Raw genomic sequence first — 16,586 nt, forward strand, 5'->3', positions numbered from 1 at the left:
TATTCTGTCTTCTCTCTGACTCAGGTAGCAGAAACTGATCTGGAACATGGAGTTTGAACCTTAGGTGTGGGGGCAAGAGGGGTGCAGTAAATTGTGACAGGTGAGGGAGAGGATCAGAGAACAGACTTGAGAGCTTGTAGGCCAGAAATGAATAAAGGTAGAAAATCCAGAGGAGCCGAATAGACTGAGACTCTGTGATTGCTGAGTGAGGAGGGTGAGAGAGGACAGGACCCCTGCTGAGGAGGCATGGGTTTAGCACACAGGGAAGGATCCAGCAGCATCAAGTTGCTTCTCCACCCACAGGTCCTGGATGCATGGAGACAAGAGGGCTTTCATAACTGAGGTTTAAGGAGGTCACCCCAGGCAGCAGAAATCCATCTTGAGGTGAAATAACTTCCAACTGGCCCTGTGGCAGAATTTCAAGGCAGTTACTGGACTGACTCTGGGGCCATTACGTTGCCTGATCCTTCAGCCTGGGGAGAGCAGGACTGGGAGAAGAGTTTGGCTTCAAAGAACAGGGAAGATATGGAGACCATGAAGAAATTGACTCCAAAACATGAGGCTAAAGGTGAGAGTTGCTGAGGGTGTGGAGAGGTGAAGGGGGAGACCAAGGCTCCAGGTTCAGGTAAGAATGCTTCAGGGGCCACAGCTGAGTGAAGTGGCTGCTTCCTTCCATCCCAGGGCTCAGAAGAGCTACTCTGGGAGCCTTCTGGGAAGTCTGCTTTCTCACAGCTTCTCTTTCTCCCTTAGGTTTGTCTTCTAAGGTTACTGACTGGCTCCAAGAGAAGAAGAGGAAGCCCACAATACTGGTGAGTTGGAATTGCCTTATTTTTCTGAAATACTGGCTCCTATCCAATAGAATAGGTATATATTCCCTGTCTTGGGAAGGGAGAAGGTGATCAGCATTGGGGCATTTCCATGCTCTCATGTCAGGTACCCTGTTAGGCATTTTACAGTGGTTTCTGCATTTTCACATTCGATTTGTCTTGTTGGAGAATAAACCCAAAATTAATACTAAGAATCCAGGGATCTCTGAGACATAAGGAATGTTTTTGAAAAACTGAGATTATTAAAATTTTTAAACGTACTATTAAACTTCTCTATACATCCACAGATGCACTGTCTAACGATAGTGTCTTGTATACTGGGCATCCTTTTATTTTTTAATTATTGAGCTTTTTAAACATAGAAATAGCATAGTAAAAATAAATTCTCAGTGCCATCATGTAGCGTCAACAATTTTCTATACTGGTCAGTGTTATATACAGGAATATGATAGTGTGTTGATTAGTCTCAAAATTTAAAATATTAAAATACCCACTTTTGTCCTTCTCTGTTGAGTTCTGAGACCAGCTGCCCACACGGCACTTTATTTTCTGACCCTGGCCACCTGGAGCCAGGTCAGCCTCACAAGTTAAAAGGATACTGTTCTTCACACTGCCTGATAGGCAGATTCTAGCCACAGGTTGGAGAGTCCACACAACACCCTCACTGCTGACATGCTGGCTACAAATTTGGGGTGTCCCTTATCCCTTTGGCATGCCAGTCCCAAGCTTGGGAGTCCCCCCGCGCCACCCCGGGCTCTGTCACTTGTGACCTGTTGGCTCCCACCACTCCTTTGGGTTTTATAATCCACTGAGAAAACTCACAGAACTCAAAAAAGTGCTATATTTATGATTACAGCTTTATTTTAGCATAAAGGATATAAACAAAGAGGTACATAGGGCAAGGTCTGGGAGGGTTCCCAGTGTGGAGCTTCCATGTCCCAGAAAGAGATGCACTGCCATCCCACATGCATCGATGTCTTTCACCAACCAGGAAGCTCATGGAGCTTCTGTGTCCAGAGGTTTTGTTGACTTCATTACATAGTAAGGATTGATTGAATCATCACCCCTCCCTCCACTGAGGTCAGCTGGGCATTGAAAGAAGTGATGTGATTCGTTACTGATCTTGATGCGCATCTGTATTTATGTAGTGGTCTGTGAACTGAAGAGCTAGGAGGAAAGTTTATGCAGTTGCTCACAGTTAATGTACCATGGCAGCTGAAATTTGAATCATTTTGTTGGGAGACTGGGGTTATTTAACTAAACCATGGTAACTGAAATTCGTGCATATTGAAACTGTGCAAAGTGAGAAGTTCCTACATTTAAAGTGGATGAATTATAAAGCAAATGGATTTTAAATTATACCTCAATAAAGTGTTTGTAAGAGCCTTGGTGGCGCAGTGATTGAGCAGTAGGCCACAAAGCAAAAGGTCAGTGGTTCGAATCTACCAGCCACTCCATGGGAGAAATATGTGGTGGTCTGATTCCATGAAGATTACAGCTTTGAAACGCTATGGGGCAGTTCTACTTTGTCGTATAGGGTCATTATGAGTCAGAACTCAAAGGCAATGACTTAAAGTGTTTGTTTTTGTTTTTAAAGATTAAATTATCTGGAGATATCCTTCTTCTTGAGTATTACTACCATTCTGTAGCCAATTGTTTTGCATAGATGAGGTACATTCTACATGATGAGTGAAGTGTTAAGGACTTTATTAGAAAAGGTTGTTAAAATACATGCACAAAGATAGTGATTTTACAGATCCCATTTAGTTCCTGAACTCTTCAGAAATGCTCCTTCCAGACCCCATCTGTTCACTCCCACTTTTCTCTGTGGGTGAAGTTTCCTTCCATCTTCTTTAAATCTTCACCATCCCTTAATGCCTAGAACAAGCCCTACCTCCATGACACCTTTTGTTCTTTTCTAGCCCATCGTGTACTCTTCCATCTTTGAATCCCTGCAGTGTAAATTCTCAAAGTCATTTTCTTGAATACTGCTCAGTGCTTTCAAATTGATTCACAAGTATTTTTCCAATGAAGTCATATATATGTGAGGGCCAGGATGTGTTTTGTGTATCATTTGTGCTCCCCACAGATTTTATCACAAGGCCAGGTATACAGTCACATCCAGGAGAACTTGATATGAGGAATTGTGTTCTCAGAAAAGAATTAGATGAACTTCAGGTCCAGACTCTTGAGGGCCACCTGTTAAACTCCTCTCATTGGGAAAATTGATGGTGATTTGCTGTGCATTGATTTATTGCTTATTCTAGAAATCAGTTACATTCGAGGATGTCACTGTGGTCTTCACGGAGGCAGAATGGAAGAGACTGAGCTCTGAGCAGAAGCACCTATACAAAGAAGTGATGCTGGAGATTTACAGGAATCTGTTGCCGTTGGGTGAGAATGTGCTCTTTTCTTTTCCTTCAGTAATTCAGTAGATATTTATTATCCACCTACTCTGTGCCAAAGGAGCCCTGGTGGAGCAGTGGTTAAGCACTCGGCTGCTCACCGAAAGGTTGGCGGTTCGAACCCACCGGCCACTCTTTATGGGAGAAAGATGTAGCAGTGTGCTTCCATAAAGATTTTCCTTCTTGGAAACCCAATGGGACAGTTCTAGTCTGCCCTGTAGGGTCACTATGAGTTGGAATCAACTTGACAGCAGTGTTTTTTTTTTTTTTCTTTCCTCCTTTGTGTCAATGGTTCCTCTGTGGTACAGACAGTTTACACCCATCTATTAACCTAAAGGTTGGTGTGTCAAACTCATCCAACAGCACTGCAGAAGAAAGTTCTGGTGATTTCCTTCCGTAAAGATTACAGCCAAAAAAATCATACAGAACAAATAAATCAAAAAACAAAAACAAAAATGAACCCTATGTAGCAGTTATACTTTGTAACACATGGGGTGACTGTGAGTTGAAATTGACTCAGTGGCAGCGGATTTGGGCTTTTTTTGTTTGTTTTGTTTTTGCTGTGTACCAAATAATGTTCTAGTCACTCAGAACACATTAGTAAATGTAATAGTTAGAAATCTCTGCCCTCACTGGGCTTACCTTCGAGTATAAGGAGAGAGACACCAAACTGTAAACTTTATATACAGAGGTATTACAGTGTAGTATGCTAAAACGTGACAGGTGCTATGAAGTGACAAACTAGTAATAAAATAGAGCGGGAGAAACGGATATTGGTTGTGGCAGGGTGGCTGGCTGAAATTTGAAATTGGGTATTTGAAATCAGTGAGGAGGTAACATGACCAAAGACCTAAAGTGGTGATGGAGTCAGAACTCTAGGTCGCGAGGGCAAGAGCATTTCAGATGGAGGGAGCTGTCATTGGTGCTAAGGCCTTAAGGAAGGGATGTGTCTGCCCAGTGTGAGGAAGTGTGAGGAGGTCAGTGAAGTTGGGGCACAGTTTACAAAGGGAGAGTCATGAGAGATGCCTTCTGCAATAGAAATTAAAGTTAAATGCCAAACTTTTTGTGGCTTTTGGATTTCATAAACCATATATTTTCTTTTTTTGTTTATTAAAAATATTTACAGTGATTCTTAAATCAGGCATGATAAATATCATCAATTACAACATTATTATAGGTCAGGGATTGCCCAAGTTTTTCAGGAAAGGGCCAGATTGTAACTATTTGGGTTTTGTATCTCCTAAACCTGTCTCTTTTTCTGTAGTTTTTCATATATTCATGTTATGATGTCTTTTCTTCAAGTCTGCTGTTAAAAATAAATACACTAATTCTCCCTGAAATAATCTTTATAGACTTCATAGAAGAGATAGTTAAGTTAGTTTAGGGTAGGTAATTTAAACACACATCCCCAATAATTTAATGGCTTACAACAGCAAGTGATCATTTCTCACTTATATTGCCTTGTGGCTGCAGTTCAGGTATGACTCAGCTCACTGGTTTTGGGATCCAGGCAAAAGGAGCAGTCTCTGTCTGGGTCGTGGGGTTCACAAGGCAGAGGGGCAAAGAGAACAATGATGGAGCCACACTGTGTCTCTTAAAACTTGTTTGAAAGTGGCACTAAATTCCACTAACCTTCACTGGCCAAAGCAAATCGCGTAGCCACGTCTAATGTCCTTGTGGTGGGAAGGATAATTCTTCTGTGGGGAAAAACTCGGTGTGGAGGGGCTGCAAATATTTTGACCACAATACAATTTACCACAAGAGGGGAAGCTTGAGCTCAGTCTTAAAAAAGGAATAGGATTTGTGTTCCTGGGTGGTACAGATGGTTAATATGCTCGCTGCTAACCATAAGGTTGGAGATTTGAGTCCACACGGAGGTACCTTCAGAAAAAAACCCTGGCGATCTACTTCGGAAAAATCAGCCATTGAAAACCGTGTGGAGCACAGATGTACTGTGACACACTTGGAGTCAACATGAGTCAGAATCAGCTTGATGGCAACTGGTTTGGCCTTTTTGGTTTAATGGGGGTCAGGGTAGACATAGGAGCCCTGGTGGCCCAATGATTTAAGTGCTCAGCTGCTAACCAAAAGGTTGGCAGTTCAAACCCACCAGCTAGGACTGTAATTGTTCTGAGTATTTCTTCCTTGTATGTGTGCATAAGATATTTTTGTTTTCTTCACTGTAACAGGGTTGGTGCCTTTTGAATTGTATACTTGTTAGCTGTATCATGATAGGCACAAATATGACTTTATAATTGTCTTTATTTAGAGATCATGTATGGTTTAAGGAGATGTGTACAGGTGCCAGGTTGACAAGGGATGGCCTGTGATGGTTGCAGTTGTGTGTTAACTTGGCTGAGCCATAATTCTCAGTGGTTTGGCAGTTATGATGTAGTTTGGCAGTTATGTAATGATGTAATCACCTTCATGATGACATCTGATATAACGTAATTGCCTCCATGGTGAGATGTGCTATGAGCAGCCAGTCAGTTGAGTGAGAGTTTCCTTGGGGTTATGACCTGCATCCAATATGTATGTACTTTCTGGCAAAGCCCTCTGGCTTTTGCTTGGCTCTGGATCCTGCACTTGGCTCGTCAACATCTGAACTCCAGTTCTTGGGGCTTGAGCCAGCAGCCTGCTGTCGGACCTGCCTATCTTGGGTTCGTCAGCCCCTGCAACTACATGAGTCAGGAGAAGCCTCCAGCCTAATGCCTGACCCATGGACTTAGGACTTTCCAGCCTCTACAACCACGTGAGGCATTTCCCTGATACAAATCTGATATAAACCTCTCTGTCTATATTTCTGTGTCCAGGTTATAGAGGAATTTACCCATATTCTAGTACACCTGTGGTTTAATTTTTTACATTTAGATCTCCGATCATTTGGAATTGTTCTTGGCTATAGTATGAGGTACGATCCAATATTATATATTTTAAATGGATATTTAGTTGCCCAGCATCATTTATTAAAATTCCACCTTTACCCAAGTGGTTTGAGATAACACCTTTATCATATACTAAAACTACATATATACTTGTGTGGATTTCCTGACTTCCTTTTCACTTCCACTAGTGTATTTGTCTACTCATACCACACTGTTTTGATCCTGAAGGTTTCCTAGCAGGTTTTAATGTCTGGTAAGGCTAGTACTCTGTTTCAGCTTTTTCTTTTGAGTTTTTTCCTGGATATTCTTTTTCATGTGAACTTCATAAAAGAGGATGTTCCTTTTTTTAAAATTTGAATTATGGTAAATTTATAAATTACCTCAGGGATAACTGATAACCTGATGCTAATCTATGAATATATTTTTTGAGAAAAATCAAAGAAATTTTAACACATATTTGACATTAGATGCTACAAAGCTATCAAAACTTCATTAGATATGACAGTGGTATTTTGTTTATGTAAGAACCCACCTTTAGTTTTTAGAGAAATGTAATATATTTAGTGATAAAACATCATATTAGTGATTAGCATTGAAATCATTCAGTACAAAAGAGAAAAAGGGAAGGATGAGGCAAGTTCTGCCCATTGGGAGGGTTTCCCTCCACCACTGTCTTTCAGGGAGGTCCCGGAAAGTGGCTGTAGTGCTGCCACTGTCCACTTTTGAGTGGTGCCTACGTATCATGCAGAACCATCTGGAAACCAGGCATGAGTTTTCTCTTCCTTAGTCTGCTGATTGTAAGGAATTCCCCATGAGGCCATAGGTGCAGACTGGGAGGTGAAAAGTAATGTGACAGAAGTGAAGACCATGGGCATTTGAGCCACTTGCTCATGCAACTTACTTGTGCCTGCAGGTCCTGCACAGGCCCAATCTCGTATATACCACTTCCATTTAATGATGGAGTGCTGCTATGCAAATCTACCTTTATGACTCTGTGGGTCAGAGAACACCAAGTTCATGATGGGCAGGTCAGGCTGCATAGTGACTTGGTGGCCCAAGGTTAAGTGTTCAGACTCTACTAAGGCCCATTAACAAGCCAACAGCTGTTTCTGAAAAAGAGAGTAGTTACTGGCAGAGGATGGAGGGCTTTGCTGCAAAATGCTAAGGGTCTGAGCTGTGATTTACCAGTAGGAGTCTGCCAAAGACTCAAAACAGCATCTCTATCTACCACTTACACTTCAAGCACCATTGAATCAGCCAGATCATATGGCCCAAGTGACAGAGAAGCTTGCACGAGAGTCTGAACCTGTTGCAGAGCCTTCTCTTGTTCTGGGCCCCACTCAAACTAGCAACTTTTCGAGTCACCTGATAAATAGACCAGAGTAGCACACACAAATGAGGAATGTGTTGCCTCCAAAGTTCAAAGAGGCCCACTAGGCATTGTGCCTCCTTTTTAGTTCTGGGAGGTGCCAGATGCAATAACTATACTTTAGAAGGAATATATTGACATGTCCCACACCACTGGACCCCTAGAAATTTCACTGAGGTAGAAGGCAACTGAATTTTTGTCTGATTAATTTCCCACCCTTTAGCACACAAATGTTTTACCAGTAAGTCCAGAGTCATTGATACTTCCTCCTTACAATCAGCATAATGTCATCAATGAAATGGACCAGTGTGATGTCTTGTAGAAGGAAAAGGTCATCAAGGTCCCTGCGGACTAAATTATGACATAGGGCTGGAGAGTTGATGATACTGCTGAGGTCAGACAATGAAAGTGTATTGCTGGTCTTGCTAGCTGAAGGTAGACTGCTTTTTGTAGTCCTTTCCATATAGATAGGTCTGAAGAGAGCATAATGCTCAAGGCAGACCTTTTACTAGTTAAGCTAAACGGTTATTTGGTTTTAAGGTGATTTCAGAGGATATTTTTGGTTTAAGGTTTAAAGATTATCTAAGGGCAATAGTTTCAGGGGTTCATCCACCCTCCCTAGCTCCAGAAAGTCTAGAGTCTATGAGAATCTGAAATTTTCCTTGTTTTGGTCAGTATTCTTCTACGGAACCTTGATGAAAATATTCCTAACATCTTCTTAACTTCAAATGGCATTATAGCTTAACTAGTAAAACAATTCTGCCTAGAACATTATTCTCTTTAGAACTGTCTATATGGGATCAAATTCACTTCAACAACTCAAAAGATTATATAGGAACCTTAGGGGGCAGTGAGTTTATGTTAATGAGGGAGCAACAACTGAGAAAAGGAAGCCGAGAATGGTTGCACAACTCAAAAAATTAGTATCACTGAACTGTACATGTAAAAAATTTGAATTGGTATATACTCTGCTTTGTATATTCTCAGCAACAGCAACACAAAAAAAAAAGAAAAGAAAATTACACATTCTGTTTGTTTCTTTTTACAGAAAGTAACACAAGATGGATAAAGATGAAAGTAATGGAGATTGATCACCTAAGGGGTTATGTGTGGCATCTTGCTAGAAGGATATGGGAAGGAGAAACATTTCTCTGAGGTTACCTTTTTAATAGTTTTTTCACTTTTGGAACCATACTAATGTTTGACATGCTCAAATAAATAAAATTAAATTAAAAAGATAGTAAGAAAACTCTAAAGTAGAATACAAAAAGAAACAAATCAAATTATATTTCAAATGAATAACATGACCACAGCAAACAGGGAGAAAACAACCCAATTAACCTCTGAACAGAGAACTTTGACCATGTATTCAGTTTAAAGCAAGGGTTGGCAGACTACAGCCCAAAGGACAAATGTGGCCTGCTACCTATTTTTGTAAATAAAATGTTCAGAACATAGCCAGCTGTTTATGTATTGTTTGTGGCTACTTTCATTCTGTTATGGCAGAGTTGAGTATTTGGAACAGACCATGTAGTCTGCAAAACTTAAAATATTTGCTATCTGATCCTTTACAAAAAAGTGGGCCAAATCCTTGTAAATTGACCAAAAACAAAACAAAACACCCTGTACATAAATCTCGAACTACATTTTGTATATTTGTCTTTTGTAGGTATATGGGTCAACTATTCTGAAACCACTTTCTTTGAATTTTGAAATTAAGTAAATGAATAAATGTATTGATATTGGGAGCCAGGTTTCTAACTATTAGAGAAGGGAGATACAAATATAAAATGGGGAAGGCTAGAAAGAACCTGGAGCTAGACTGAAATTGGAGATATCAGAATAGATTTACGGTTTTCAAAATATTTGGAGATACATACACAAGCACACAGACACGTACATATACACACATACAACACATACACACCAGGTGTAATTTGAATAAATTCTGTATGACTGTAACAGTATTGTGCCATTAAAGAGCCCTGATGGCACAATGGTTAAGTGCTAGGTTGATAACCTAAATAACCCCCTCAGTGGCTCTGTGGGAGAAAAGACCTAGTGATCTACTCCCATAAAGATTACAGCCTTGGAAACCTTATACAGCAGTTCTATTCTGTCACATGCAGTCTCTGTGAGTTGAAATTGACTCGATCGCACCTAACAACAACATTTTGCCATTAAGTGTGCTGATTATGATAATTATACTGTGGTTAATGTAAATACAGTTGTTTTTTTGAAATATTAAGGGGTAAAAGGGCATGCGATGTAAAACAAAGTTTTCTGAGTGACCTCTGTAAATCTAATTGATCTTTAGTGAAATGACAGTTTTACTTACAACAGATTAGAATTATAATGAGTTTAAAAGTGCAAACAGATTGTCAAAAACTAAAACAAAGATCACAGAGGGTTAACAAAAAAGCCGAATAAGTGTTTATGAGTGAGCAACCTGTAATTTAGATTTGTTTCATATACAATGTCTATAACCATTATTGCATATTTTGATGAATTGAGTTCTTTCATATTGTATTTTATCTTCATTCTTTGAAAAAACAACTTGAGAGATTTTTCCTCTACACCTGAGGAGTTTCCTTTGCCCTAGTTTTCTACCCCAGAGGGTTTGTTACATCTCCTGGGTAAGCTGTAAACAACTTGGTTTTGATACTTTTTGTTTGGTCATGTGTCACAGCCTGCCCTGTGGTTGCTATGCACTTGCAGGGATTGGTCAGTAAACTATGCAAATGAAGTGTCGTGGCCTACCTGGGGGAGATTGATCAGTTTGTGACCCTGGTGGGAGCGCAGTGCCTTGAAATTGAGGAGTTTGTGTATGTAAACAGCCAGACCCACAGAAGTTTTTTCATACAGAAAAGCAGAAAGTGAAGCAGCAAGAAGAAGCAGAAAAAAGAAAAGAGAAGAGAAAAGAAGCAGAGAGGGGGGCAGCAAGGAACCTTCTGAAGGAGCTGAATCAATGTCAAGGGCTGTAACACTGAAGACAGCGAGAGACAGTGGCAGAGCTGGTGGAAACAGATGGCAAGGCCAAGAGGAGCCTGTCCTGAGAGGGCTGAGAGGAGACCTGTCCTCAGGGGCTGAGAAGAGCTGAGAGAGCTGTCCCGCACTAAAGAAGGAAGACTTTGCCTGTGTGCTTCCTGATCCTGAGTTGTACCGTGTTCCTTAGTAAACCACTTAACTATAAGTATGGTAGTGAGTTCTGTGTGGCCACTGCAACAGCTTATCAAACCCAGAAGAGAAGCAGAGAGTGCTGTGGGGAGGATGGCTGGTGTCAGAATTGGTAAAAAGGTTGGAGGGTGGAGGTATGTCCGACCTCCACCTCAAGGGAATCAGCTTTGCGGTGATCCTGATCATTATCCCCCCTGAAGTTGGAGAGGTTCAAATGATACTACTACACCATTTTCACACATGTACCTTCTCCTATATTTGGAAGCCTGCCAGATTGAGTGACTTTTTATGTCTTTCAGTCCCTTTTTACAATAAGAAAAGTCGTGAAGGAGATTTCCACATAGGAAACGGTTATTTCCAAGAAATTGCAAAGTGTTATGGGCAATATATATCAATGTAAGGCTCTATGGCTTAGAGATTTTTAGTAGTAGAAAAAGGCTAATTATAATAGAACCTGTTTACAAGGCAGAATAGTTTCTGATGCTTACCTGAGAAGTTCCTAGTCAGGCTTTCGTGTTGAAGAGGTTTTTGGTGTGGATTATCTGAATTGCAATATCCAAACTCACTGTTGTCAAGTCAAATCCGACTCGTGGCAACCCTATAGGTCAGAGTAGAACTGCCCCATAGGGTTTCTAAGGCTGTAAATCTTTATGGAAGCAGACTGTCACATCTTCTCTTGCAGACCAGCTGGTGGGTTTGAACTGCAGACCTTTTGGTTAGCAGCTGTGCGCTTTAACCACTGCACAACCAGGTCTCATTCTGGATTGCAGTAGAAAGTGTAATTTGTAAAAATGGAATATAAGTGAATTATTGGTGGGAAACAACTTGTGTTGTATGTATTATCAATTACAAGTATGGCAATAAGATGGTTGTTAGTTGCCATTGAGTCAATTCTGACTCATGGTGACCATATTTGTGCAGAATAGAACTGCTCCATAGGGTTTTCAAGGCTGTGACTTTTCAGAAGCAGATCACCAGGCCTGTCTTCCGAACCACCAACCTTTCAAGTACTTAATGGTGCCACCCAGCGACTCCAGCAATGAGAGAATGTCTATCATAAGAGAAAGAGAAGAGCCCAGGCAGCCCACTTATGGCTACTCTAACGGAAACCTTTCTCTCTTCAGCAGAACTGAAGCTAGAACTCCACCCCTGCTCCTCCTGCCTTCTGGCTGTCTCCTGTCAGCGATTCCTCAGCCAATACGTGCTTCCCATCTTCCCAGGCTTATGTGTGGAACATAACTTCCATCCGGGGCATTCCAGCCAAGGACATCAGAAGCAGCCAGAGCAGCCGGATTCTGATCAGAGCTGCTGGAGGGAAAACACAGAAGGTCAAGAGAGAGAAGAAGTCTCCAGACCCTTGTATGGGAGAATAGGGGAGAGAGGGACTTCCAGGGCATTCTCCAGCCCACCCCAAAGACAGTCAGCAAGCCCTAGAGAAGACAACACAGAGGTAGGAGTGGAGCTTAACTCAGCCCAAAGGGTAAGGTCTGTGGAAAGAGGCCAAGAATTGAAGAAATTAGAAACCTTAAGATTTGGAGCAGTCAGCTGTAGAGAGGATGAACCAGACTGTGGTGTGAAGTCAGACTTCATCACACACCAGAGGTTCCTCTTACAAGAGAAACCCTATGTTTACACTGAGTATGGGCGAAGCTTTAAACAGAAGTCACTTCTCCTTATGCACCAGAGGACACACCGGGGGGAGAAGCCTTACGTTTGTGGTGAGTGTGGCCGAGACTTTACTGAAAAATCACACCTCCTTATGCACTGGAGGACACACACAGGGGAGAAGCCACATGTGTGCAAGGAGTGTGGCCGAGGCTTTAGCCAGAAGGCAAATCTCATCACACACCAGAGGACACACTCAGGTAAGAAACCTTATGTGTGCCTGGAGTGTGGGCGGAGCTTTAGCCGGAAGGGTAATCTTATCACACACCAGAAGACACACACAGGTGAGAAACCTTACTTGTGTCTGCAGTGTGGGAGAAGCTTTAGACGTAAGTCAAGCCTCATCACGCACCAGAGGACACACTCAAGTAAGAAGCTTTATGTTTGCAGTGAGTGTGGCCAAGGTTTTAGCTGGGAATCAAGCCTGCTTATACACCAGAGGACACACTCAGGAGAGAAGTCATATGTGTGCAAGGAGTGTGGCCAAGGCTTTATCCGGGAGTCGGGCATCCTTATTCACCAGAGAACGCACTCCAGGGAGAAGCGATACGTATGCAAAGAGTGTGGCCAAGGCTTTAACCAGGAATCAAGCCTCCGTATACACCAGAGAACACACTCAGGGGAGAAGCCATATGTGTGCAAAGAGTGTGGCCGAGGCTTTATCCGGGATTCAAGCCTCCTTATTCACCAGAGGACACACTCAGGGGAGAAGCCATATGTGTGCAAAGAGTGTGGGCGATGTTTTAACTGCAAATCAAATCTCATCACACACCAGAGGACACACACAGGTGAGAAACCTTACGTGTGCCTGGAGTGTGGGCGAGGCTTTACCCAAAAGTCACACCTCCTTCATCACCAGAGGACACACACTGGGGAGAAGCCACATGTGTGCAAGGAGTGTGGACGAGGCTTTAGCTATAAGTCAAATCTCATTACCCACCAGAAGACACACTCAGATGAGAAACCTTACCTTTGCAAAGAGTGTGGGCGAGGCTTTAGGCAGAAGTCTGGCCTCCTTCTCCACCGGTGGACACACTTGGGGAAGAAGCCCCATGTTTGCAGTGAGTATGGGCGAGGCTTTAGCAAGGAGTCAGACCTTATTAGACACCAGAAGACACACTCCGATGAGAAGTTTTATGATTGCAGTGAGTGTGGCCGAGGCTTTAGACAGAAGTCAGCTCTCATCAGACACTAGAGGACACACTCAAATGACAAGTCTTATGTTTGCAGTGAGTGTGGCCGTGGCTTTAGCAAGAATTCAGACCTCATCAGACATCAGAAGACACACTCAGATGAGAAGTCTTATGTTTGCAGTGAGTGTAGGCAAGGCTTTAGCAAGAAGTCAGACTTTATCAGACATCAGAGGACACATTCAGATGAGAAGTCTTATGTTTGCAGTGAGTGTGGGCAAGGCTTTAGCAAGAAGTCAGACCTTATCAGACATCAGAAGACGCACTCAGATGAGAAACCTTACATGTGCCTGGAGTGTGGACGAGGTTTCAGCCAGAAGTCAAGCCTCCTTCTCCACCTGGGGACGCACTCAGGGGAGAAGCCACGTGTGTGCAAAGAGTGTGGGCAGGGCTTTAGCTATAAGCAAAGCCTCATTAGACATGAGCGCACTCATTCAGGAGAAGCCCTATGTTTGCTGTGAGTGTGGCCGAGGCTTTAACCAAGAATCAAGCCTCCTTATACACTAGAGGACTCACTAAGGGGTGAAGTTTATTTATGCTTCACGTGAGGACATCATTCCTTCTCATTCACCAGAGGACACAGAGTAGAAGCTCTATGTGTGCAGGGAGAATGGGCAAAATTTGAGAAAAAGGTACACTTCATTATACATCAGAGAACAGCTTTTTTTTTTTCAGGTGTGGGGAGAAGCATTATTTGGTGAGGGAGAATGTGAGCTGCTTTAGCGATAAGTTATACCAGAAGACACACTCAGTGAGAGAGGTATGTGGGCAGGGACTGTGGGCGGAACTTGATTCCAGTGTTCCTCCTCAACTGACTGAAGACAACATTTTGCCACCACAAATCACTGCATCACCCACCTCTGAGGGAGTTTCAGAAGTCTTCTGACTGCCTATACTCTGTATCAGGGTGACAGTGTCAGTAGTAACTAAATAGATTTTTAGTTACAAAATTGAATTTGGTAACCAAAATTCTGTAATCAAAAGGAACAGAAAATTAGAAAGCTTTACTTAAGTAATCTAAGAATGGTTGACTAGTATTTTCATACGCCAGTTCTCTCCCACGATTTGTTGTCTTTTCACTGTCATAAAATTTTTCAGTAAACCATAACTCAGGCTGTATTACTCATCTGTCCTGAAAAATACGTGGAATTCAAATTCACGCTCCAAGTTTCCTGAATGAATTCAACCCTTAAGAAAAAATGTCCTGAATACATTTATTGGGGAATCTGATCCTTTGCATGGGGAGAGGAGGAGTGATCTAGGTTTTAGAGACAGATGCCAGGTGAAGGGAGAGAATGTTTACTTCTCCAGGGACTCAATTACCGCTTTTCCTAACTGATCACTATTTTCTGTAACTACCTTCTGCTGGCTTCTGTGAAAGCTCCCTTCCCTGGTTTTCCTTTGTACTTTCTAGTCTCTATTTTGGTCTGCTAAATCTTTTTCCACCCATCGAAGTATTGCTGTTCCCTAATGCTCAATTCCCAGTCCTAGCTCTAGGGTCCTTTCTAACTATCCACTCTCCCTCACCTTCAAGCCAGCTTTCCAGAACCTTCTAGATTCCAGGGTCAGATCCTTTAACCATACCCAACCTGTTCTCCCAGTCTTGTTGCTTTGGACCTCTTGGCTACTTCATATGTCAGGTCAACAATGATAGGTCTACAGTCCCCTGAACACATTTCTAATACCAGGTGTAAGGACCTTTAGCCATGTCCTCTCAGCCCTCCGATCCTAGGACCCAGTCCTGCTAGTGACGCTCCCACATTATTCTAGTAACTGCTCTGAGACATCTAGCCATACCACCTCCATTGTTTCTCACTCCAAGGACCTAGCCCTTTAGTCACCCTCCTCTCTAGTGTTCCTCCGTCAAATGCTTGCAGAGTCCAGACAAGTCCTATTAATGAAGGAACCAAAACCAGGTTGGTGTGGGGGTGGGGGAGAGGCTGTTCTTTGGAGAATCAGGAAGCTCACACTCAAGTCAGTTCTTGGCATCTGTAATGGTTAAGATCATGTGCCAGCTTGGCCATGATTCTTTCTCAGGGGTTTGGCAGTGTGTGAGAGCAATATAAAATCTTAGGCAAAGAGCCCGTGCAGAAGAAAACACTCTTATAATGGTGAGCTAAGAATTTTTAGGGAAATTCATGATCAAAAGGGGGGAGTATGTGAGAGCAATGTAAAATCTGAGAACTTTGGTGTATCTAAAGTCCTGATTCAGGTCTGAATCAATTTTCCTTTGATGTACACCCCCCTTCGAGTTAACACCTATGTGATTATGCTTGTTTATATGGAGTATATAGAGTATATAAAGAAGAATGGGGCATCAGAATTGGAGGTAGGACTCATTAACAACCTGCATTATGCAGATGACACCACCTTGCTTGCTGAAAGTGAAGACAACTTGAAGCACTTACTGATGAAGATTAGAGACCCTAGCCTTCAGTATAGATTACCCCTCAACATAAAGAAAACGAAAATCCTCACAACTGGACCAATCAGCAGCATCATGATAAACGGAGAAAAGATTGAAGTTGTCAAGGATTTCATTTTACTTGGAACCATTCATTTTACTTGGAGCTACAATCAACGCCCATGGAAGCAGAAGTCAAGAAATCAAACGATGCATATCATTGGGCAGATCTACTGCAAAAGATTTCTTTAAAGTATTAAAAAGCAAAGATAGTTAAGGTCTAAGGTGCACCTGACCCAAGCGATGGTGTTTTCAGTTGCCTCATGTATGCAAAAGCTGGACAATGAATAAAGAAGACCGAAGGAGAATCCATGCCTTTGAATTATGGTGTTGGCGAAGAATATTGAATATACCATGGACTGCCAAAAGAACGAACAAATTTGTCTTGGAAGAAGGTACAACCAGAATGCTCCTGTCATGGATTGAATTGTGTCCCCCAAAAAATGTGTGTAGCAACTTGGCTGGGTCATGATTCCTAGTATTGTATGATTGTGTTATCTGATGTGATTTCCTTATGTGTTATAAACTCTACCACTATGATGAGATTGTATGTGATCTCCTCATGTGTTGTAAATTCTATCACTGTGATGAGGTTATACTGATG

General features: G+C 42.1%; 1 protein-coding gene and 1 pseudogene across 1 annotated transcript; both read left to right on the forward strand.

Moving 5' to 3' along the window:
- Window positions 1–366: 366 nt before the first annotated feature.
- LOC101343058 (zinc finger protein 343-like) overlaps window positions 367–16,586 on the forward strand; it is a 45,022-nt pseudogene continuing 28,802 nt past the window's right edge.
- Window positions 10,800–13,979, forward strand: LOC101342809 (zinc finger protein 84-like). Its single transcript, XM_023741362.1, has 3 exons — window positions 10,800–10,862; window positions 12,243–13,338; window positions 13,591–13,979. The coding sequence occupies exons 1-3, from the start codon at window positions 10,800–10,802 to the stop codon at window positions 13,977–13,979; spliced, it is 1,548 nt and encodes a 515-aa protein (XP_023597130.1).

The sequence above is a fragment of the Trichechus manatus genome, unplaced genomic scaffold (assembly GCF_000243295.1).
Source record: "Trichechus manatus latirostris isolate Lorelei unplaced genomic scaffold, TriManLat1.0 scaffold00008, whole genome shotgun sequence".
NCBI classification, from domain to species: Eukaryota; Metazoa; Chordata; class Mammalia; order Sirenia; family Trichechidae; genus Trichechus; species Trichechus manatus.

What these genes read in the sequence shown, in the direction of transcription:
- LOC101342809 (XM_023741362.1), top strand. Translation starts at nt 10,800, where the DNA reads ATGTCCGACCTCCACCTCAAGGGAATCAGCTTTGCGGTGATCCTGATC. An exon ending in TGATCATTATCCCCCCTGAA is followed by an intron (nt 10,863 to 12,242) that starts GTTGGAGAGGTT and finishes TGTGGTGTGAAG; the next exon opens with TCAGACTTCATCACACACCA. An exon ending in AGGCTTTAGGCAGAAGTCTG is followed by an intron (nt 13,339 to 13,590) that starts GCCTCCTTCTCC and finishes GCAAGAATTCAG; the next exon opens with ACCTCATCAGACATCAGAAG.